The 17,136-nt window shown below is 42.0% G+C and overlaps 1 protein-coding gene across 1 annotated transcript; it reads left to right on the top strand.

Annotated features, from left to right (window-relative positions):
- Window positions 1-3,602: 3,602 nt before the first annotated feature.
- Window positions 3,603-16,253, top strand: LOC132783378 (vomeronasal type-2 receptor 26-like). The gene is given in 7 exon segments (XM_060788511.2): window positions 3,603-3,746; window positions 7,839-7,963; window positions 9,681-9,798; window positions 11,576-12,442; window positions 14,103-14,330; window positions 14,782-14,908; window positions 15,301-16,253. Coding segments are annotated over 7 exon segments (2,562 nt in total).
- The last annotated feature ends 883 nt before the right edge of the window (window positions 16,254-17,136 follow it).

The raw sequence follows: 17,136 nt of genomic DNA on the forward strand, positions 1-17,136 counted from the left end.
CATTATATAGCACTTTAACCCATTAACTCCCTTCCACTATTGCACTTTATAGATTAACCACTTGGCACTTTAAACAACAACAAACCCCACCAGTACTTTATAGACTCTATATATGCTCTAGCACTTTATAAACATAGTATGGACCTCAATTATTTGCTAGCACTTTATGGACTCCTTATTTAAAATCTGTCCCATAACCATTCCCCATGTTCCGTCCTAAGATGCTGTATATACTAATTATAACTGAACTTTGTGAGGGAGGTGAGGGTTGGAACGGGCTGGAGAGGTCCGGAATTTGCAGGGCGGGGGTGGGAAGTGAATGGACAGGAGGGCTAATAAAAAATGAAATACCATCAAATCAGTCAACTAATATTGAATCATGGGTTGAAGATATGAAGACAAAGCACGTCATGGAAGATGGGTCTTCCATTGGTCAAGGGGCTCCCATAAGAGTAATAGTGGGGAGGGGGAGATATGGGAAAGGGATTAGGGATTATTTGGCTTAGGGATTGTGAAACAATATTAGTAGTTCCAAAATGGTCTCCTGACATGGTAAATTGGAGTACCCAGGATGGCGGACCCTCTGGATTAAGGGTGGTGCTGTTTAATACCAGATCTGTCAACGGTAAAACAGCTCTCATCCAGGATTTAATCCTGGATGAATGGGCAGATCTGGCGTACATAATGGAGATGTGGTTGGACGAGGCTGGAGGTGTAAATCCGACCCAGCTTTGTCTACCAGGCTACTCCGTGCAGCACCAGCCGAGATTTGGAGGGCGGGGAGGTGAGCCCCGCCCTCCCTGACCAGATGCCCCATCCCACCATCAACCATTTTTGAATGTGTCCACTGGAGAATAGGTGACCGGGACAGAAAAGGGATTCTGTTAGAGTACCATCCACCCTGCTGCACTACAGTCTCCCTACCTTAGCTAGCCAGGGTGGTCTCGAGCCTGGCGTTGGAGTCCCAACAGCTTGTTACGGGAGAATCCCCAAATTCCAATTTTCCAGGAGATCAGTGAAGAAGGAAGAGACAGAGACAGCTTTTGCAAGTTCACAGAATTTAATCTTACCCGGGTAAGGGTGCTCCAGCGTCCAAAATGGCTGAGGTGGCACAAAGCAATACCCCAAAGCAACCAGTATATATAGGCAGAATTTCCTAGTTTGCACATGCGCATATGGGTCTTGACATTTAACAATCTAATCATCATCAGTTTGTCCTCGAGAAACCACGGCCAAGAACATTTGTTGGCACAATACTATAATTTCCACTGTTTTCCTTTTCATCAGCTGACCAGCCACATCCCCAAATGAATTACGTAAAGGTGAATCTTTAGAATGAATCATAACTTCATATATATCTCTTTACACATATACGACTCCATATATCTTCATATATGTATCTCTAACTTATTCAAAGCAAGCATTTCCCTTATTAGTCCTTCTGTAATCACAATACATTATTTTCCTATTCTTATTTAGAATACCATAGGCTGAATTACCTGCTATTTACATCAGATGGAGGATAGGTGGCGCTGTTGTACCATATCTTCAAATGTCCTAGTTTTGGATCAATAATTATCGATTTACCTGTAGTGCCAATTCTCTGTGACCTTCCCTTTTTTAGCACATAGCACATAGCCTTGGCTTCCTCCAATATTGACTTAAGATATGGCGTATTCTAGTTCCGTTCCCATCTGTTAGTTTCCCTACAGTATTCTTCCCCTGAAAGCCTCAAGAACGGACAAGGAAAGCTTTTAAGGTAAGACTTCTTCATTAATCCCATTTTCCTAATTATTATTTTCCCTAATGACTGCCACAAGCTTATTGTGCTGGGGGACTTCAACATCCATGCCGAGGCCATCTTGTCAGGAGCAGCTCAGGACTTCATGTCTTCCATGGCAACCATGGGGCTTTCCCAACTGATATATGGCCCTACTCACAAGGCTGGACATACATTTGACTTGGCGGTGTGGAGGAGCTGACCATCATTCCATTGCCATGGACCGATCACCACCTGGTCACTGCACCCTTTAAACTTCACTGCACCCTATAAACTTCACTGCACCCTTTAAACTTCGCAGGGGTGGAGGACCCATTAAGATGGTTCGCCCCAGGAGACTTATGGATCTGGATGAATTCCTGATGGCTCTTGGGGAATTTCCCACCACTTCGGTTGGTGATTCTGTTGATGCCCTGGTCACTCTCTGGAATGGGGAGATGACTAGGGCAATAAACACGATTGCTCTGGAACGTCCCCTCTTAAGTAGCCGAGCTAAATCATCTCCTTGGTTCAATGAGAAGCTGGCAGCAATGAAGCGAAGGAAGAAGGAACTAGAGAGCATGTGGCGTTCAGATCCAAGCAGGCCAAATTGAACACGGCATGTTGCCTCTTTAAAGGCATATGACACAGCAATGAAAGCCACAAAGAGATATTTCTTTGTGGCCAATATTGCATTCGCAAAGAACCATCCAGCAGAGCTGTTTTGAGTTGTCAGAGGCCTATTAAATCCCCCCTCCTTGGATGGGAACACAGACAACCCAATAGCCCGCTGTGAGGCATTTGCTCAGTTCTTCGCGGACAAAGTCACTTTGATCTGTTCTGGCCTGGACATCATGTTAATGGCAGCCTCTGAGAATGTAACTATAGCATCCGCTTGTCTGGTTTTGATGGATTCATTTCAATTGGTGAAACCCGACGATGTGGACAAGATACTCGGAGGAATGAGGGCAACCACATGCATCCTAGACCCCTGCCCATCCTGGCTTTTAAAGGAGGCCAGATTGGGATTGGCCGAGTGGTTAAAGGTGGTGGTTAATGCCTCCCTTTGGGAAGGCAATATTCCAGTGATCTTAAAACAAGCTATAATAAAACTGCTGTTGAAAAACCATCACTGGACCCCACTCAATTCGTCAACTATCAGCCTGTTTCCAATCTCCCCTTTTTGGGCAAAGTCCTGGAATGTGTGGTGGCCTCTCAACTCCAGGTTTTCTTGGAAGACACGGATTATCTGGATCCGGCACAGTCTGGCTTTAGACCAAGACATGGAACCGAAACAGCCTTGGTCGCCTTAGTTGATGATCTATGCCGGGAACTAGACAGGGGGAGTGTGTCCCTGTTGGTTCTGCTGGACCTCTCAGCGGCCTTCAATACCATCAACCATGCTATCCTTCTGGGATGCCTTGCCGGAATGGGCCTTGGAGGCACTGTTTTACAATGGCTCCAGTCCTTTCTGGAGGGTCGCACCCAGAGGGTGTTATTGGGAGACATCTGTTCAGCCTCACAACCATTGTCTTGTGGGGTTCCTCGGGGTTCAATACTGTCGCCAATGCTGTCCAACATATACATGAAGCCACTGGGGGAGACCATCCGAAGTTTTGGGGTGCGGTGTCATCTGTACACAGATGACGTCCAACTCTGTCACTCCTTTCCACCTGCTACTAAGGAGGCTGTTCATGTTCTGAACCGATGCTTGGCTGCTGTGATGATCTGGATGAGGGCAAACAAATTGAAATTAAATCCAGACAAGACAGAGGTACTCCTGGACAGTAGTAAGGGCATAGGGCTACAGCCTGTGTTGGATGGGGTCACACTCCCCCTGAAGATGCAGGTTCGCAGCTTGGGTGTGATCCTGGACTCATTGCTGAGCCTGGAACCTCAGGTCTTGGTGGTGCACAGGGGAAAATTTGCACAGTTAAAGCTTGTGCGCCAGCTGCGCCGATACCTTGTGAAGTCTGACTTGGCCACGGTAGTCCACGCTCTTGTTATAGACTACTGCAATGCTCTCTACGTGGGGTTGCCTTTGAAGACTGTCTGGAAGCTACAACTGGTCCAACAGACGGCAGCCAGGTTGCTCTCAGGGAGCATACAACACCCCTGTTGCGCCAGCTCCACTGGCTGCCAGTCTGCTACCAGCCACAATTCAAAGTGTTGGCCTTGGCCTATAAAGCCCTAAACAGTTCTGGCCCAACTTACCTGTCCGAATGCATCTCCGCTTATGAACCTTCAAGGACCTTAAGATCGTCTGGAGAGACCCTGCCCTCGGTCCCACCATCATCTCAAGCACAGCTGGCGGGGACGAAAGACAGGGCCTTCTAAGTAGTGGCCCCTCGGCTATGGAACGCCCTTCCTATGGAGATTAGATCGGCTTCTTCGCTTTTAGCATTTTGGAAAAAAACTCAAGATATGGCTATTCGAGCGGGCATTTGCGAATACTGAGTAACAGACATAAGAACGGAATCAACTACAAGATGGATTGGACATTGTTTTAATGAGTATTTATTGAATTATGTTTTATTACAGCTGTTATGATTTTACTGATGTTAAAGTTTTTATATTGTAGCTGTGTTTTTAGTGGTATTGAATTTTGCCAGAAGGCTGAGAGGGGCGGTATACAAATATTGTAAATAAATGAATGAATGAATGAATGATTTGGGTCCTCTTTTTCCCTTCTTGAAGATAGGGACAACATTTGCCGTCTTCCAGTCTGCTAGGACTTCTCCTGTTCTCCAAGAATTCTCAAAGATTATTGTCAGTGGTTCTGAAATGACTTCTGCTAGGTCCTTCAATACTATTGGATGTAGTTCATCTAGCCCTGGGAACATGGTACCTCAATACACTGAGCTTGAGAAGCATGAGTATAGCAAAGAGGATCTTACCTTTTGATTCCCAATCATCCCAATCGTTCATCACACATTTCGCTCCTCAGGTGTTTGCTTGTTGTTGCCCTCATTCAGAACCATCACATGGGGAACTCTTTTCTCCCCATTCTCCATCTCCGCTGTGTGCCATTCAATGGGGTTGTCATTAATGTCACAGGATCACCACCTCCCTTTCTAGCTCAAACATCTGCTTAATTCCCATCACACTGACAGGCAGCATCACCTCCTATTTCAAGGATACCAGCAGGGATCCCTTATACTAGAGAGGCAATGTCTCCTTCTATGTCACACTTTTAAAACCCTCCTTTGAGTGGAATCTTCCCCTCTTCTCTTTGAAATCCTCACCTTGAGTAGACCAGCAGAATTTTAACCTCACTTTTAACACTTTCTTCTTGCCCTTCCTGGACTGCATCGTGCAACTTGGAGGAGAGATGAAACAACAACTTGTACATTATGATCTTTTATTTTTCTTTTGAGAGCTTTAACATTCCTTCTGATCTTTATGCAGAGCATGCCTTGCAGAATTATTGGTTGCCACATGAACCAACAGGAGATGAGGGTGGTCAGTGGGCTTGATGAGTCTCATCAGCTAATCAGCTATATGGTGTTTTTGCCCCAGGAAGAAGCATACTTCCTGTCATGTTTGCAAAACACTGCTTCTGTTCTTCTGATGAGGGAGACCAGTACATATCTCCTCTGGGAATAGACAAGGTCCCTTTCTTGTGCTGAATCTGACACCCTGCAGATCTCCTAAGAACTGACCTTGTTACTCTGGTTCCTGTTCCTCTTCTTTTTTGACTGAATTCTATAGCTCTAAACTTGTCCCTTCCTCAGAGACATCCCCCTTCTTTCATCAAGGGCAATCCACTCAGCTGTGTCCAAGAACCTCTCACCCTCCCCACAGTTTTCTTGTTCAGCATAATTTATGGTTGTGGAGAGAACTTCCATTTGATTCTGTGGGTCCTTCCAGACAGACCCAAAACACAAGACCTGTCTCACTTTTACCTGAGGCATATAAACAATGCGTAAAAACAAATTAATATGGAGAAAGCTAGTTTTTCCAAGTTACTCTACATTAATTAAATATCTGGAAAGAACTGGATCTTCAGCTAAGGTTCAGATCTTATCAGGTGTCGATTCTGTGGGGATTGACTCCTGGGACCGCTTCCACAATCCCCACAGCCATCCCGTTTCTTTGGGCCCCTAGAGCCCAAAGAAGTCAGAGGATGACCCCCCACACAATTTCTCCCCTTGAGTATGCCTGACACCTGGAAATGACACATCAGGAGGTGGGGGGGGGGGTCTGAATGGCATCCCAGGTCAAAGCCTGGGGTTGTGGGAGGGTGTGGGGAGAGAAACCTGGGAAGAAGTGGTTTATTTTAACCTCTTTCCTTCCAGCTTTCTGTCCTATAGGGAAGGGCCTGTGTTTATGAACTGGCCTCCTCTTCCTCAGAGACATCCAGCATGCCTTTGTGAATGACAGTTCACTCAGTTGTAGCCAAAAACCTCCCGTCCTCTCCAACATGTTCTAATGCTTCATCATCTCTGACAGAGTAGAGAACTTTGAATCAATGTTAAAATGTATTTCTATAAAATACATATTAAAATACACAAAACAGAGATTAAACAAAGGATACAAATTAAAAGGTCATGCTTTAAAATTGGCTGGGTAGGCCTGCTGGCAGAGATAGAACTTCCTCCAAGCATGAACCTTGTCCACATTTGAAGTGACCTACTCATAATCATTCTCTGTTGGTTTATTTGATGTGTGTTGTACATCTAGGGTGGTCAGCTGGGCTGTCCAACCATCTCTTCACGCAACCTTTTCGTGATGTCCTGCTGCACTGGCAATTGCTGACAAAAAAAGAAGGTGCATGGGGTGGCTCATGGCGCCTTGCTTGTCTCCCCTCCTCCGCTCATCACATGTTGGGGAAGAGGAGGGCACTTTGGCACCCTTCCCCCCCCCCCCCCATCTTGTGAGAGAAAGGGCAGCAATGCACATTGCCCCACCAGTCTTTCTGCAACCACACAGTGAAATGGGTCAGAAAGTGCAGGTAGCTTCATTGGAGCTACCCAAATTACACTTTCCTCCCCGTTGTGGAGGAGAAAGTGCTTTTTGGTGCTTTCACTCCACTTTGGGAGAACATTGGGGGGGTCTGCCTTGCATTGTGTGATGGTGAATGGCAAGCCCTGTCCTTGCAGCAAATAAAAACGGTAAGATGGTGCTTTTTTGCCCTATTTGAAGAGCAGTCAAGTAAAGCTCAAGCTCCATGGTATCCATAAGTGTGGAGATTTGGGCCTTTGTTGCAGATATAGCTTGCTAGGTGTTCTGGCGAAAAGACAAACATGCCCTGTAGGTGACCACAGTTCCTCCTTCCCACTTTTCCCAGAACTCCTATGAATGCTTTCTTGAAAATGATGACCTAGCTACTGGCTCCACCCCCAGAAAGGTCAGCTTAATGAGCCAAGGCAATTAAAGTAGTGCCGAACTGCATTGATTCTACAATGTAGATGCCCCCAAATACCAAGGCTGAGGAGATATTGGGCAGAATGCTTTAGGTCAGATTCTAAAACCTAGGAGTTAACTAGTTCTACAGGTTAGAGAAATAGTAATACTATGAATATTATGCATGACAAATATTCTCATTTCTTTTTCCTCCAACTGTGTGTACTTCTTATATTTCTGATTTGGGTGCACCATTGATTGTGCATCTTTGGCAACTAAAAACAAAATGGAAAAAACTAAACTTTTTTTAAGTACATGTTTTTCACTCTCTTCTCTTTGACTTCACCTATAGCCCAATACTCCTAGGAAATAACTTATAACTGTGTAATTATCTCAAATTGCTTGCATTTTGCTGAGGCCAAAAATATGATCAATAATGCAGCTTGTGAAATCCTATATAAAGTACCTTTGCCATCCAAAAAATGAGCAGAGAGCATTGAGTGAGCAACATCCTCAGACTCCTATGATCAAATAAATGCACAGTCATTGCAGAAAGAACGTTAAAAGTATGTTGTGTGCGGATATAACATGGAAGAGGGAGATTTTATGTCAGTTTTTCTATCCTGAGGTGGCAGGGATATGTGTTCTGTCTGCAGCCTTCCTACTGTTGTGGTCATCTCAAATGGAGGGCAAGCCACAGGCCACAATGTGTTTTCTCGATGATACCTTCCAGATGCCATATGAATATTACCAAAGCGGAGACTTGTTGATTGGAACAATTGCTTCCCAGTTTGGTATGCTGTCTGATGGAATGGTTTTCGATGAGCATCCCAGCACAAAGTTTGAAAACGAACTAATGTATGGATGTAATTTTTGAATTGCATTTACATTTACAAGCAAGCTTTAAAATATGTATGTTCTTTTCTTGAGATTATCTGTGTGTGTGAGGGAGTGTGTGTATTTACATGTATACAGTTTTGTTCTCTCCTCTTAGAGCTCATTTTAAATTCATTGTGCTTAGTCCTATTTTCATCCACTCTGTATACTGTCTCATCCTCTATGATACTGCTCTGTATCTTCCATTACTTCTTTCTGATTACATTGTCACTCTCCATCTAAGTTTCCTCTTCTGTGTACCTCTTCTGCGGTTTATGATTCCTTGTATACTTGTTGCTGTATTTTGTTTCAACCATATTTTTTTATCTCTCCATCCAAAGCATGAGCGACCCACCTACTTACAACTGCATCATGTGTTTTGCCAATTTTCCAATATAGCATTACTCTCTTTGTTGTATGATTTATGTCTGGCCATGTTATTGTATTCATCTCCTTTCCTCCATTTCGTCATTTTGAGTGTGTTTTCTTTTTCATTTTGCATTTCCGGGGGGGGGGGGGGGGGGGGGTTAGATGAGATTCTAATGTCAAGAACAGCCTTGAAGGATTTGTGTGGAGAAGGAGAAAAGGAGTCACACCCCATGTTTAAATGGAGACTCTGGAACAGTACACCTATTGTTAGCAAGATTCACAATAGTCTAGAGGCATTTTGGCTTCGATTTGCTAGTTTTCCTCATGGCTGTATTAGGAACTAAGAAAGTAAGAGAAGATCTCCATCATAATACAGTAGAAGCTGTATGCAGTTTTCCTTGAATATTCCAATGTCTAATAGTCACCACTTGATTATTTGCATTTAAAATATATTACAGACACAAAATCTAGCCCAGACAATGTTCAGTGAATTTTACACCTATGTACTTGAATGGGTGTATTGCATTCTAACTCCAGTTTTAAAGCTGCATTCCTATTGGATTGAATTACACAGCAAGAAAAAAAACAGACTGAATTCTGAGTAGACACAAAGTAGATGTAAATCTTTTGCTGAAATAAGTAGCACTTACATAGCAATCTTCTTTGATTGTTAAAAATTAAATTCCATTGGCTCAATGGAATGCTTGGTCTTAAGTAAGTTTCAGCTCAAACTGTACTTTATTTTGGGTTGCTGTGAGTATTTCAGGCTGTATGTGTTACAGCAGCATTCTCTCCTGACATTTCACCTGCATCTGTGACTGGCGTCTTCAGAAGTTATGTCCTTTATTTTAGTTGCACAATAAGCGTGACTATACTTTAGAAACCACATCTTTATAAAGTCATATTAAATAAAAATCTAGTAAAGAAGTGGGGTAACTACTAAGGATGTTTTGTCAGGTAGTGAACATCAAAGAAAGATTGGAATGGTTCATTTTTTTTGAGTCTGAATGTCTGTCTTTCTTCATGTCCAAAATTGAAATATCAGATAAAGTTACATTGACCTGTTATATAACATTGTTCAATGAAATGCTTTATGGAGACATCTATTGCATACATTTTACAATTATACATGCATATATCTAATCATTTGCATTAGGCCAACACTGAAGAACTATCAACATATTCTGGCCCTGGAATTTGCTGTAAATGAGGTAAACAACAACCCCAACATCTTATCAAATATCAGCTTGGGTTTCCATGTTTATGACAGTTATTTCAATGCAAGAATGACTTATCAAAACACTCTGAAACTTCTCTCCACCTGGAAAAGGATTGTCCCCAACTTCCACTGTAACAAGAAAAAGAATCTGGTTGCTGCCATTGGAGGAATTGACTCTGAAGTCTCTTATTACATGGCTACAATCACTGGCGTTTACAAGATTGCACAGGTAAAGCATATGAATGTGTCATTGCATTTGGGGGGGGGGGGTTAAAACTACATTTCACCTTTCATGTTACACTCAGGATATTCCCTATGTTTCTCCTCTGAAAAAATATCTGTAACTAATTAATAGTTGCGTGTGCTTGCTCCATTGAAATATTGTATCAAAATTGCAAGACAAGCTTTTGGTAGGGTGTGTGAAAGATGGGATTATGTGTCATTTTGGAGGTCAATATTTCCAAGTGGTCATAACATGTAGGGTGTTCTGATGGTGCACTGCTCATTATAGATAAGTTTAGATTATTCCCTCCATATGTATCTCTGATTAGGATTATTAGTATAACTAGTAAAGGAATAGTTGTTTTATCTCTAAGAATCTTTGTGTTCAAAAGATGTTCCTTGATAAAGCAAAATAGATCTGACAACCTTCCCTTGGACCCGTCTCCAAAGTAGGTTATAGTAAACTGAAAATCCTAAAAATAGAATAGAATAATGACTAAATAGAATAATGACTAAATTTACAACATCTTCACATGGGCTAGATTCGGCAGCATGTGTTGATTTAATCCTGGTCACCCACTGGGCCGGCTGGGTGAAGGAAGGTATAGCTTGCAAATGCCACCACCAGGGCAACACAGGAGGGCTCTCTTGTTGCCATTGGAATGCATGGGGGAAGCCACACACTCTGCGTGAGCTCATGCTGCCCCCATTTGATCACCCTCATATGGAGCCAAGTGATGTGGGGTGTGGGGCTCCAGGTTCCGCACCCTCCTCTATGAAGCGGAGCACCTCTGATGGCCATGTGACAAGGTTGTAATAAGTCAAAGGCCGGATTGGAATAATAGCATGTTACAGCATCCCAAAGCACTGCAAAGCAATGTTCAAATCCCTGCTCAGACACAGAAACCTTCTGGATGTATTCGGGGAAGTCACACTCACCCAACCTCAGAAGAAAGTATTGGTAAACTCCCTCTTAAAAATCTAGTAACTTTTGGATTTCTGTGAGTTGGAAAAGATGGAGATCATATAACAGAAAGTAAATAAAAACATAAGGCAGGGAAAATGAGAAACTTTAAACATAGCATATGGGTGCTTCCAGTGTTTTGGGATGCAGTAATGTGCTATTATCCCAATCTAGCCTGTGACTTATTATGACCTTTTCTCCAAAGTAGGATATAGTGAATTGAAAATACTAAAGAATACTAAAAATACTAAAAAATAGAAGAAGACCTCTTCACATAGGCTAAATTTGGCATCATGCACCAATTTAACCCCTGTCACCCACCGAGCCCACCGGCTCCCATCATATGAATCCAGCGTGGTTCTGTGGAGGCTGTAATCCAGAAAATGCTATCACCAGAGCAAAATGGGAGAGTTCCCTTGTTGCCCTTGGAATGTATGGGGGAAGCCGCACACTCCTCATGTGCTCACGTTTCCCCCATCTACTTGCCCTTGGATGGAGTTTGGTGATGCAGGTCGTGGGGTGCTAGGTTCCCCACACTTCTCTACAAAGCGGAGCACCTCCGGTGGCCATGTGAAAAGGTTGTAATAAGTCACAGACCAGATTGGGATAATAGCATGGTACAGCACTCCTAAGCACTGGAAGGCCAGGTTAAAATCCCTGCCCAACAGCACTGGTGTATCTGAATGTTCTGTAAGATGTAAAGAAATGCTGATTATTGATTGAAGAATAAAATATATTTTTATAATGTGATAGAAGAAACTTAACACATGAAAACCCATACCACACTGATGCTATTAAAAGTCAATTTCTTTTGGTCTAGATTGGCTACTGTGTATTGGCTCCAGTGATGAGTGAAAAACCCCAACACTCTTTTTTCTATCGGATGGTCCCAAATGAAGTATATCAGTACAAAGGGATTGTCCAGCTCCTTCTGCATTTCCAATGGACATGGGTTGGGTTGATGGCAGCCGAAGATGACAATGGAGAAAAATTTGTGCAAACGCTGGGAAATATGCTTTTCCAAGGAGGCATATGCACAGCTTTTATAGCAAAAACAAAACACTTAGCTCAATTAATGGGAAGTGAAACAGCTTTTGAAGTCTTTCCACACTTATGCGGTCTACTAACCAATCCCAAAGTAAAGGTGGTGATTATCAATGCAGAGCATCAGAGTGTATCACAATTGAAATGGCTGATTTATATTTATGTTGTTTTAAAAAACATGATTACACTCGCATCTTTGTCTAAAGTGTGGATTATGACAGCTCACTGGGATTTCTCAACACAAGCTGTTCACAGGATTTTTGATATACAAACCTTTGATGGTACACTGTCTTTTGCAATTCATTCAAAAGAAATGTTGGCATTTTCAGAATTCCTTCTGACACTTCATCCTAGTTCATCAAAAAGAAATGATTTTCTTACATTTTTCTGGGAAGAGGCATTCAGTTGTTCTTTTTCTGAATCTAATGAAGACATTAAGAGGCCTATGTGCACTGGGCAAGAAAGGCTGGATGATCTCCCAAGAGTTCTTTTTGAAGTAAGCATGACAGGCCAAAGCTACAGCATCTACAATGCAGTTTACATGCTAGCACATGCTTTAGATAGGGTTTATAAATCTAAGACAAGTAAAAAAGTAATGGCGTACCCGGGTCCACCAGATCCTTCATATCTTCAGTCATGGCAGGTAGGATTTGACAAGACAAGTATCACTGATATCAAATGTTTAAACTACTATCTTGAAATGAGCATACAAGATATATATTAATGATTTACAAAAGTAAAGACGGGAGATGAAGTCCATAATAATATGTACTAAATGTACTAAATGTACTAAAAGTGTTGGTCTGCTATTTAATATTGTCAGAATATCAATGGCAGGTAAAGCCACCACTCCACAGCCCACCTCACCTTCTTTCTCATCCCATGGGGGGAAGTGTCACTACCCGGTTTCCCCCATTAAAGGGAAGGCAACACAGAAGGCTCCCATGTTGTCGTGGTGGACGCTGGTTCACTTCCCTTTTCGGCACAGAGTCTGGCCAGTAGTTTCTTTATCTCATGTGAAGGGCTCTGTGCTGAAAAGGGAGATAAAGCAGTGTATGACAGGCAAATCAGACCATCTCGGGTCAGGCTTTAGCACAGCTAGTAAATCACCAGCAGCGATAAGATCTATCAACCAAAAGGTTGCCAGTTCGAACTCCCATGAGCACCTAACTGTTAGCCCAGATCACAATTAGACAAATTGGGTACCACTAAAAAGCAAAGGAGGCGTTTTACAATACTATAAAAGAAAAAAGAAGATCAGAAAATGCCCGGTGACCAAAAGGAAAGAGGAAGTCCTGATGACTTCTCATCATAGACGATGGAGTGACAGCATGCCCCTGTGGCTGGATTCAAGCACAACCTCCAAGGTGCCAAAAAGCTGGAGGTTCACACAACATACCTTCTTTCTTTCTGTTTCTGTCCTGTCTGTCCAAATGGCATTAGATGTTTGCTGTGTATGTGCACTGATCCGCCCCGAGTCCTCTTGGGAAGATAGGGTGGAATATAAATAAAGTGTTGTTGTTATTATTGTTGTTGTTATTATCTTATGAGGTGGCAAGTAACTATTAAATGTGATGACAGGAATCCTGTATTTATTATTATTGTTATTGTTATTATTTTTATTTCCAGCATTTTTACCCTGTTCTTCTCAATCCTTGGAGGGGGACTCAGGCCGGCTTACACTCGGCAACAATTTGATGCCGCAACATCTAAACAAAAACAACAATATAACAACAATTTAAAACAATAGATAGAACATTAATTAAAACAATTAAAAGCATTATTGTCAGCCATATAACCATTCCAGTCCAATTCCATGCCCAAAGTGCTGTTATGCTGTTGTCCAAAAGCATGGTCCAAGAATTATGATTTCAACTTCTTCCTGAAAGACAGGAGGGATGAATCTGACCTTATTTCACTGGGAAGTGAATTCCACAAGCAGGGGCCATCACCGAGAAGGCCCTGTCTCTCGTCCCCGCCAAACGCATTATGGTATAGAGAGACCAAAAGGGCAACTACATTGTAACTTCAAGGCAGAATGGACACCACTTAAACTGGCATGGCTCAATGCCATGGAACCACTGGAGTTTACGTTTTTGAAGGTCATTAGCCTAATCTCATAAATAATGCAGGCACCTCACCAAAAAAAATATCTCCAATTAAAGGGGTGTCAAACTCATTCCTTCTGCAAATTCTTAATCATCCTGGAAGCATGCAGATAGGTTAAAGTGAAGCAGAAGTCTCATCATCTTCCCCTTTATAGTAATTCCCCACCAATTCATCATTTTCTTCTTTCAATCTAGCTTCATTCTTTCTTGAGGAGTGTCATATTTAACAATAGTGCTGGAGACACTGTGGCTTTTGACGAGAATGGGGAATTAGCAGCTGGATTTGATATTATGAACTGGGTTACTTTCCCAAACCAATCCTTCTTAAAAGTTAAAGTAGGAAATATTGACCCTCATGCTTTCTTGGGCAAAGAGTTCAGCATTAATGAAGAGGCCATAACGTTGCACAACACCTTCAATCAGGTGGGGTCTATTCAAATTTTCTTTTTAAAAGCAATGGTAATTCAAACAGTATGATGTATTGATCCTGGGTTGATGTTGGTGGTGCAATCCCATTAACCAGAAATGAATTGTTCCTCCTACACAATAAATGTATTATTGTTGCTGTGTTCCTTTCAACCTCAGAGGAAGGCCACAGCAAACTTACTTTGAGCAAATGTTACAGAGGAAACCCTGCAATAGATTTACTTCAAGGTTACCATAAATCAGAAACAGATTGAAAACTCACAATGATGAAGAGGCACAATCCTTTCCCTTTTTGTACCCATCTTCTTTGTGACAACAAAGCTTTTTCAACATCTCTGTTCATATGGTCAACACTGTATTACCAAAATCAATTGATGTAAGATTGAATATTTCGGTTACTGTTGTTCATATGGCAAACTGATATGCTGTCTCTCCTTTCTGTGGATAGGTGCTGCCTATTTCACTGTGTAGCGATAAATGCCATCCCGGTTATATGAAGAAAAAGATGGAAGGGAAAATATTTTGTTGCTATGATTGCATTCCATGTCCAGATGGGAAATTTTCAAACCAAAAAGGTAGGCAGTTTAATATTCTTCAGAAATTTAACTTATGGCAACAACCACAAACCTTATGGGTCGATCCTTTGGACACACAAAGACAAATAGAGGAAGCAAAATTGATTCATTTTTTCTTATTGATTACTCACATTTCTATCTTGCCTTTCTTCACTGGACAGCAAACATGTCTACTTTTTGCTCCCAACTTTCTGCTCATGTTAATCCTGATGCAGATTAAGCTCAGAGACAGTTGGGTTACTGTGAGTTTTCTGGCCTGTATGGCCACGTTGAAAGCCTTCGACAACACATTGAGAGACAGTTGCTTGCTGGGCTGAAATGAGTTGAATGTCTCAATGAGTACTTAACTTGGATTTTCTGAAAAATGAAAAATTACCTGTTTTATTTTTCAGACATGGCTGAATGTTCAAAGTGTCCAGACGATCAGTATCCCAACAAGAACCAAGATGAATGCCTTCCCAAAAGTATAAACTTCCTCTCGTTTACAGAACCTTTGGGAATAACTCTAACTTGCTTGGCTCTCTCCCTTTCTCTGATCAACATTATGGTGCTCAAAATATTCATCAAGAACAAGGACACCCCTATTGTCAAGGCCAATAACCGGAACCTCACTTACTCTCTCCTCGTTTCCCTATTACTCTGCTCGCTCTGTACATTTCTCTTCATTGGCCAGCCTAAAAAAGTGACCTGCTATTTGCGACAAACCATTTTTGGCACTGTCTTTTCAGTAGCTGTGTCTTGTGTATTGGCAAAAACCATAACTGTGGTTGTTGCCTTCATGGCTACCAAGCCAGGATCCAGGATGAGGAAATGGGTGGGAAAAGGATTGGCAAACTTGGTAGTTTTAAACTGTTCTCTTATTCCAGCCAGTATGTGTGTTGTATGGCTGTGTACTGCTCCCCCATTTCCAAATTTTGACATGCACATATTAACTGAAGAAATTATTTTGGAATGCAACGAAGGATCCGTCACAATGTTTTATTGCATTATGGGCTACCTGGGATTTCTGGCCATGGTTAGTTTCACTGTGGCTTTCTTTGCCAGAAAGTTGCCAGACAGTTTCAATGAAGCCAAAGTCATTACTTTTAGCATGCTAGTGTTTTGCAGTGTTTGGTTGTGTTTTGTTCCATCTTACCTGAGCACTAAAGGAAAGTACATGGTGGCTGTAGAGATTTTCTCCATTTTAGCCTCTAGTGCTAGTTTATTGGGTTTCATCTTTTTCCCCAAATGTTTCATAATTGTCCTGAAGCCTGAACTGAATTGCAAGGACTACCTAATCAGAAAAAAATGACACACACACACACACACGTATATCTCTATCCATCAAAATCACTCCCAAATGTAGATTCCAAGAAAGATAAAATGAACAAAAAAGCATAAAATGAACATAAAATCATACAAAGTACAATGATAGTCTTTGTCCATAAAGTAAGACGTTTGTTTCTTTGGGTTTTTTTTTTGTTTTTTTTTTGTTTGTTTTTTTTTTGGAAGAAAGTAATTATTTGTGCAGGTGAGTTGAGGAAGTTGTGGTGAAAAAAGTCACTTCTTATGGTCTGGTATGTAAATTTGACTCCTTCTCCCGGGTCACTAGTTAGCCGTGTTCTGGCAGATTAGATCAGCAGTGTAAACATGTCATTTGGGTATCCTACAATGAATCTTGGGAGCCTTCTGAGATTTACAAAACTAAAACAAAAAAGGATGGTAAGTTTTAGTTCTGAAATTTTTGGCATGACTTGTTTTGAGAAATCCAAGTTTACTTTTAGTAATCGCAGTGTACTTTTCTAAGTAATTCCAGACTGCCTCCTTAATGATTTGTTCCAGAATCTTTCCTGGTATTGATGTCAGGAAAGGAGGGGGCTTTAAAAACTTCTGTCTCCCAGCTGCTTACTTGCTTATCATCCCTGCCTGCAAGAACAGGAGAAAGAGGGCGTCCTGGCTGCCTCATTTCCCACACCAGTGAGAGAAGCAAGTCAGAGAAGGAGGCTTTAAAACTTCTGTCTCCCAGCTGCTCACTTGCTTAATTAATCTGCCCTCCTGTGTCCCCGTTTATCACCCACACAATTTGCTATTTACATCGCACAGCACAGGTTGATATCGTGTGTAGTGTTCACTATTGCGTCCACCCCCGGAAGGGTCAGTGTTTTCCATCTGGCTGGAAGTTCCCTGTCTGCCATCTTGATCACCATCTACTACTAGTGGTCCTCGTCATTTCCTTGTAGACCTCACCA

The sequence above is a fragment of the Anolis sagrei genome, chromosome 6 (assembly GCF_037176765.1).
Source record: "Anolis sagrei isolate rAnoSag1 chromosome 6, rAnoSag1.mat, whole genome shotgun sequence".
NCBI classification, from domain to species: domain Eukaryota; kingdom Metazoa; phylum Chordata; class Lepidosauria; order Squamata; family Dactyloidae; genus Anolis; species Anolis sagrei.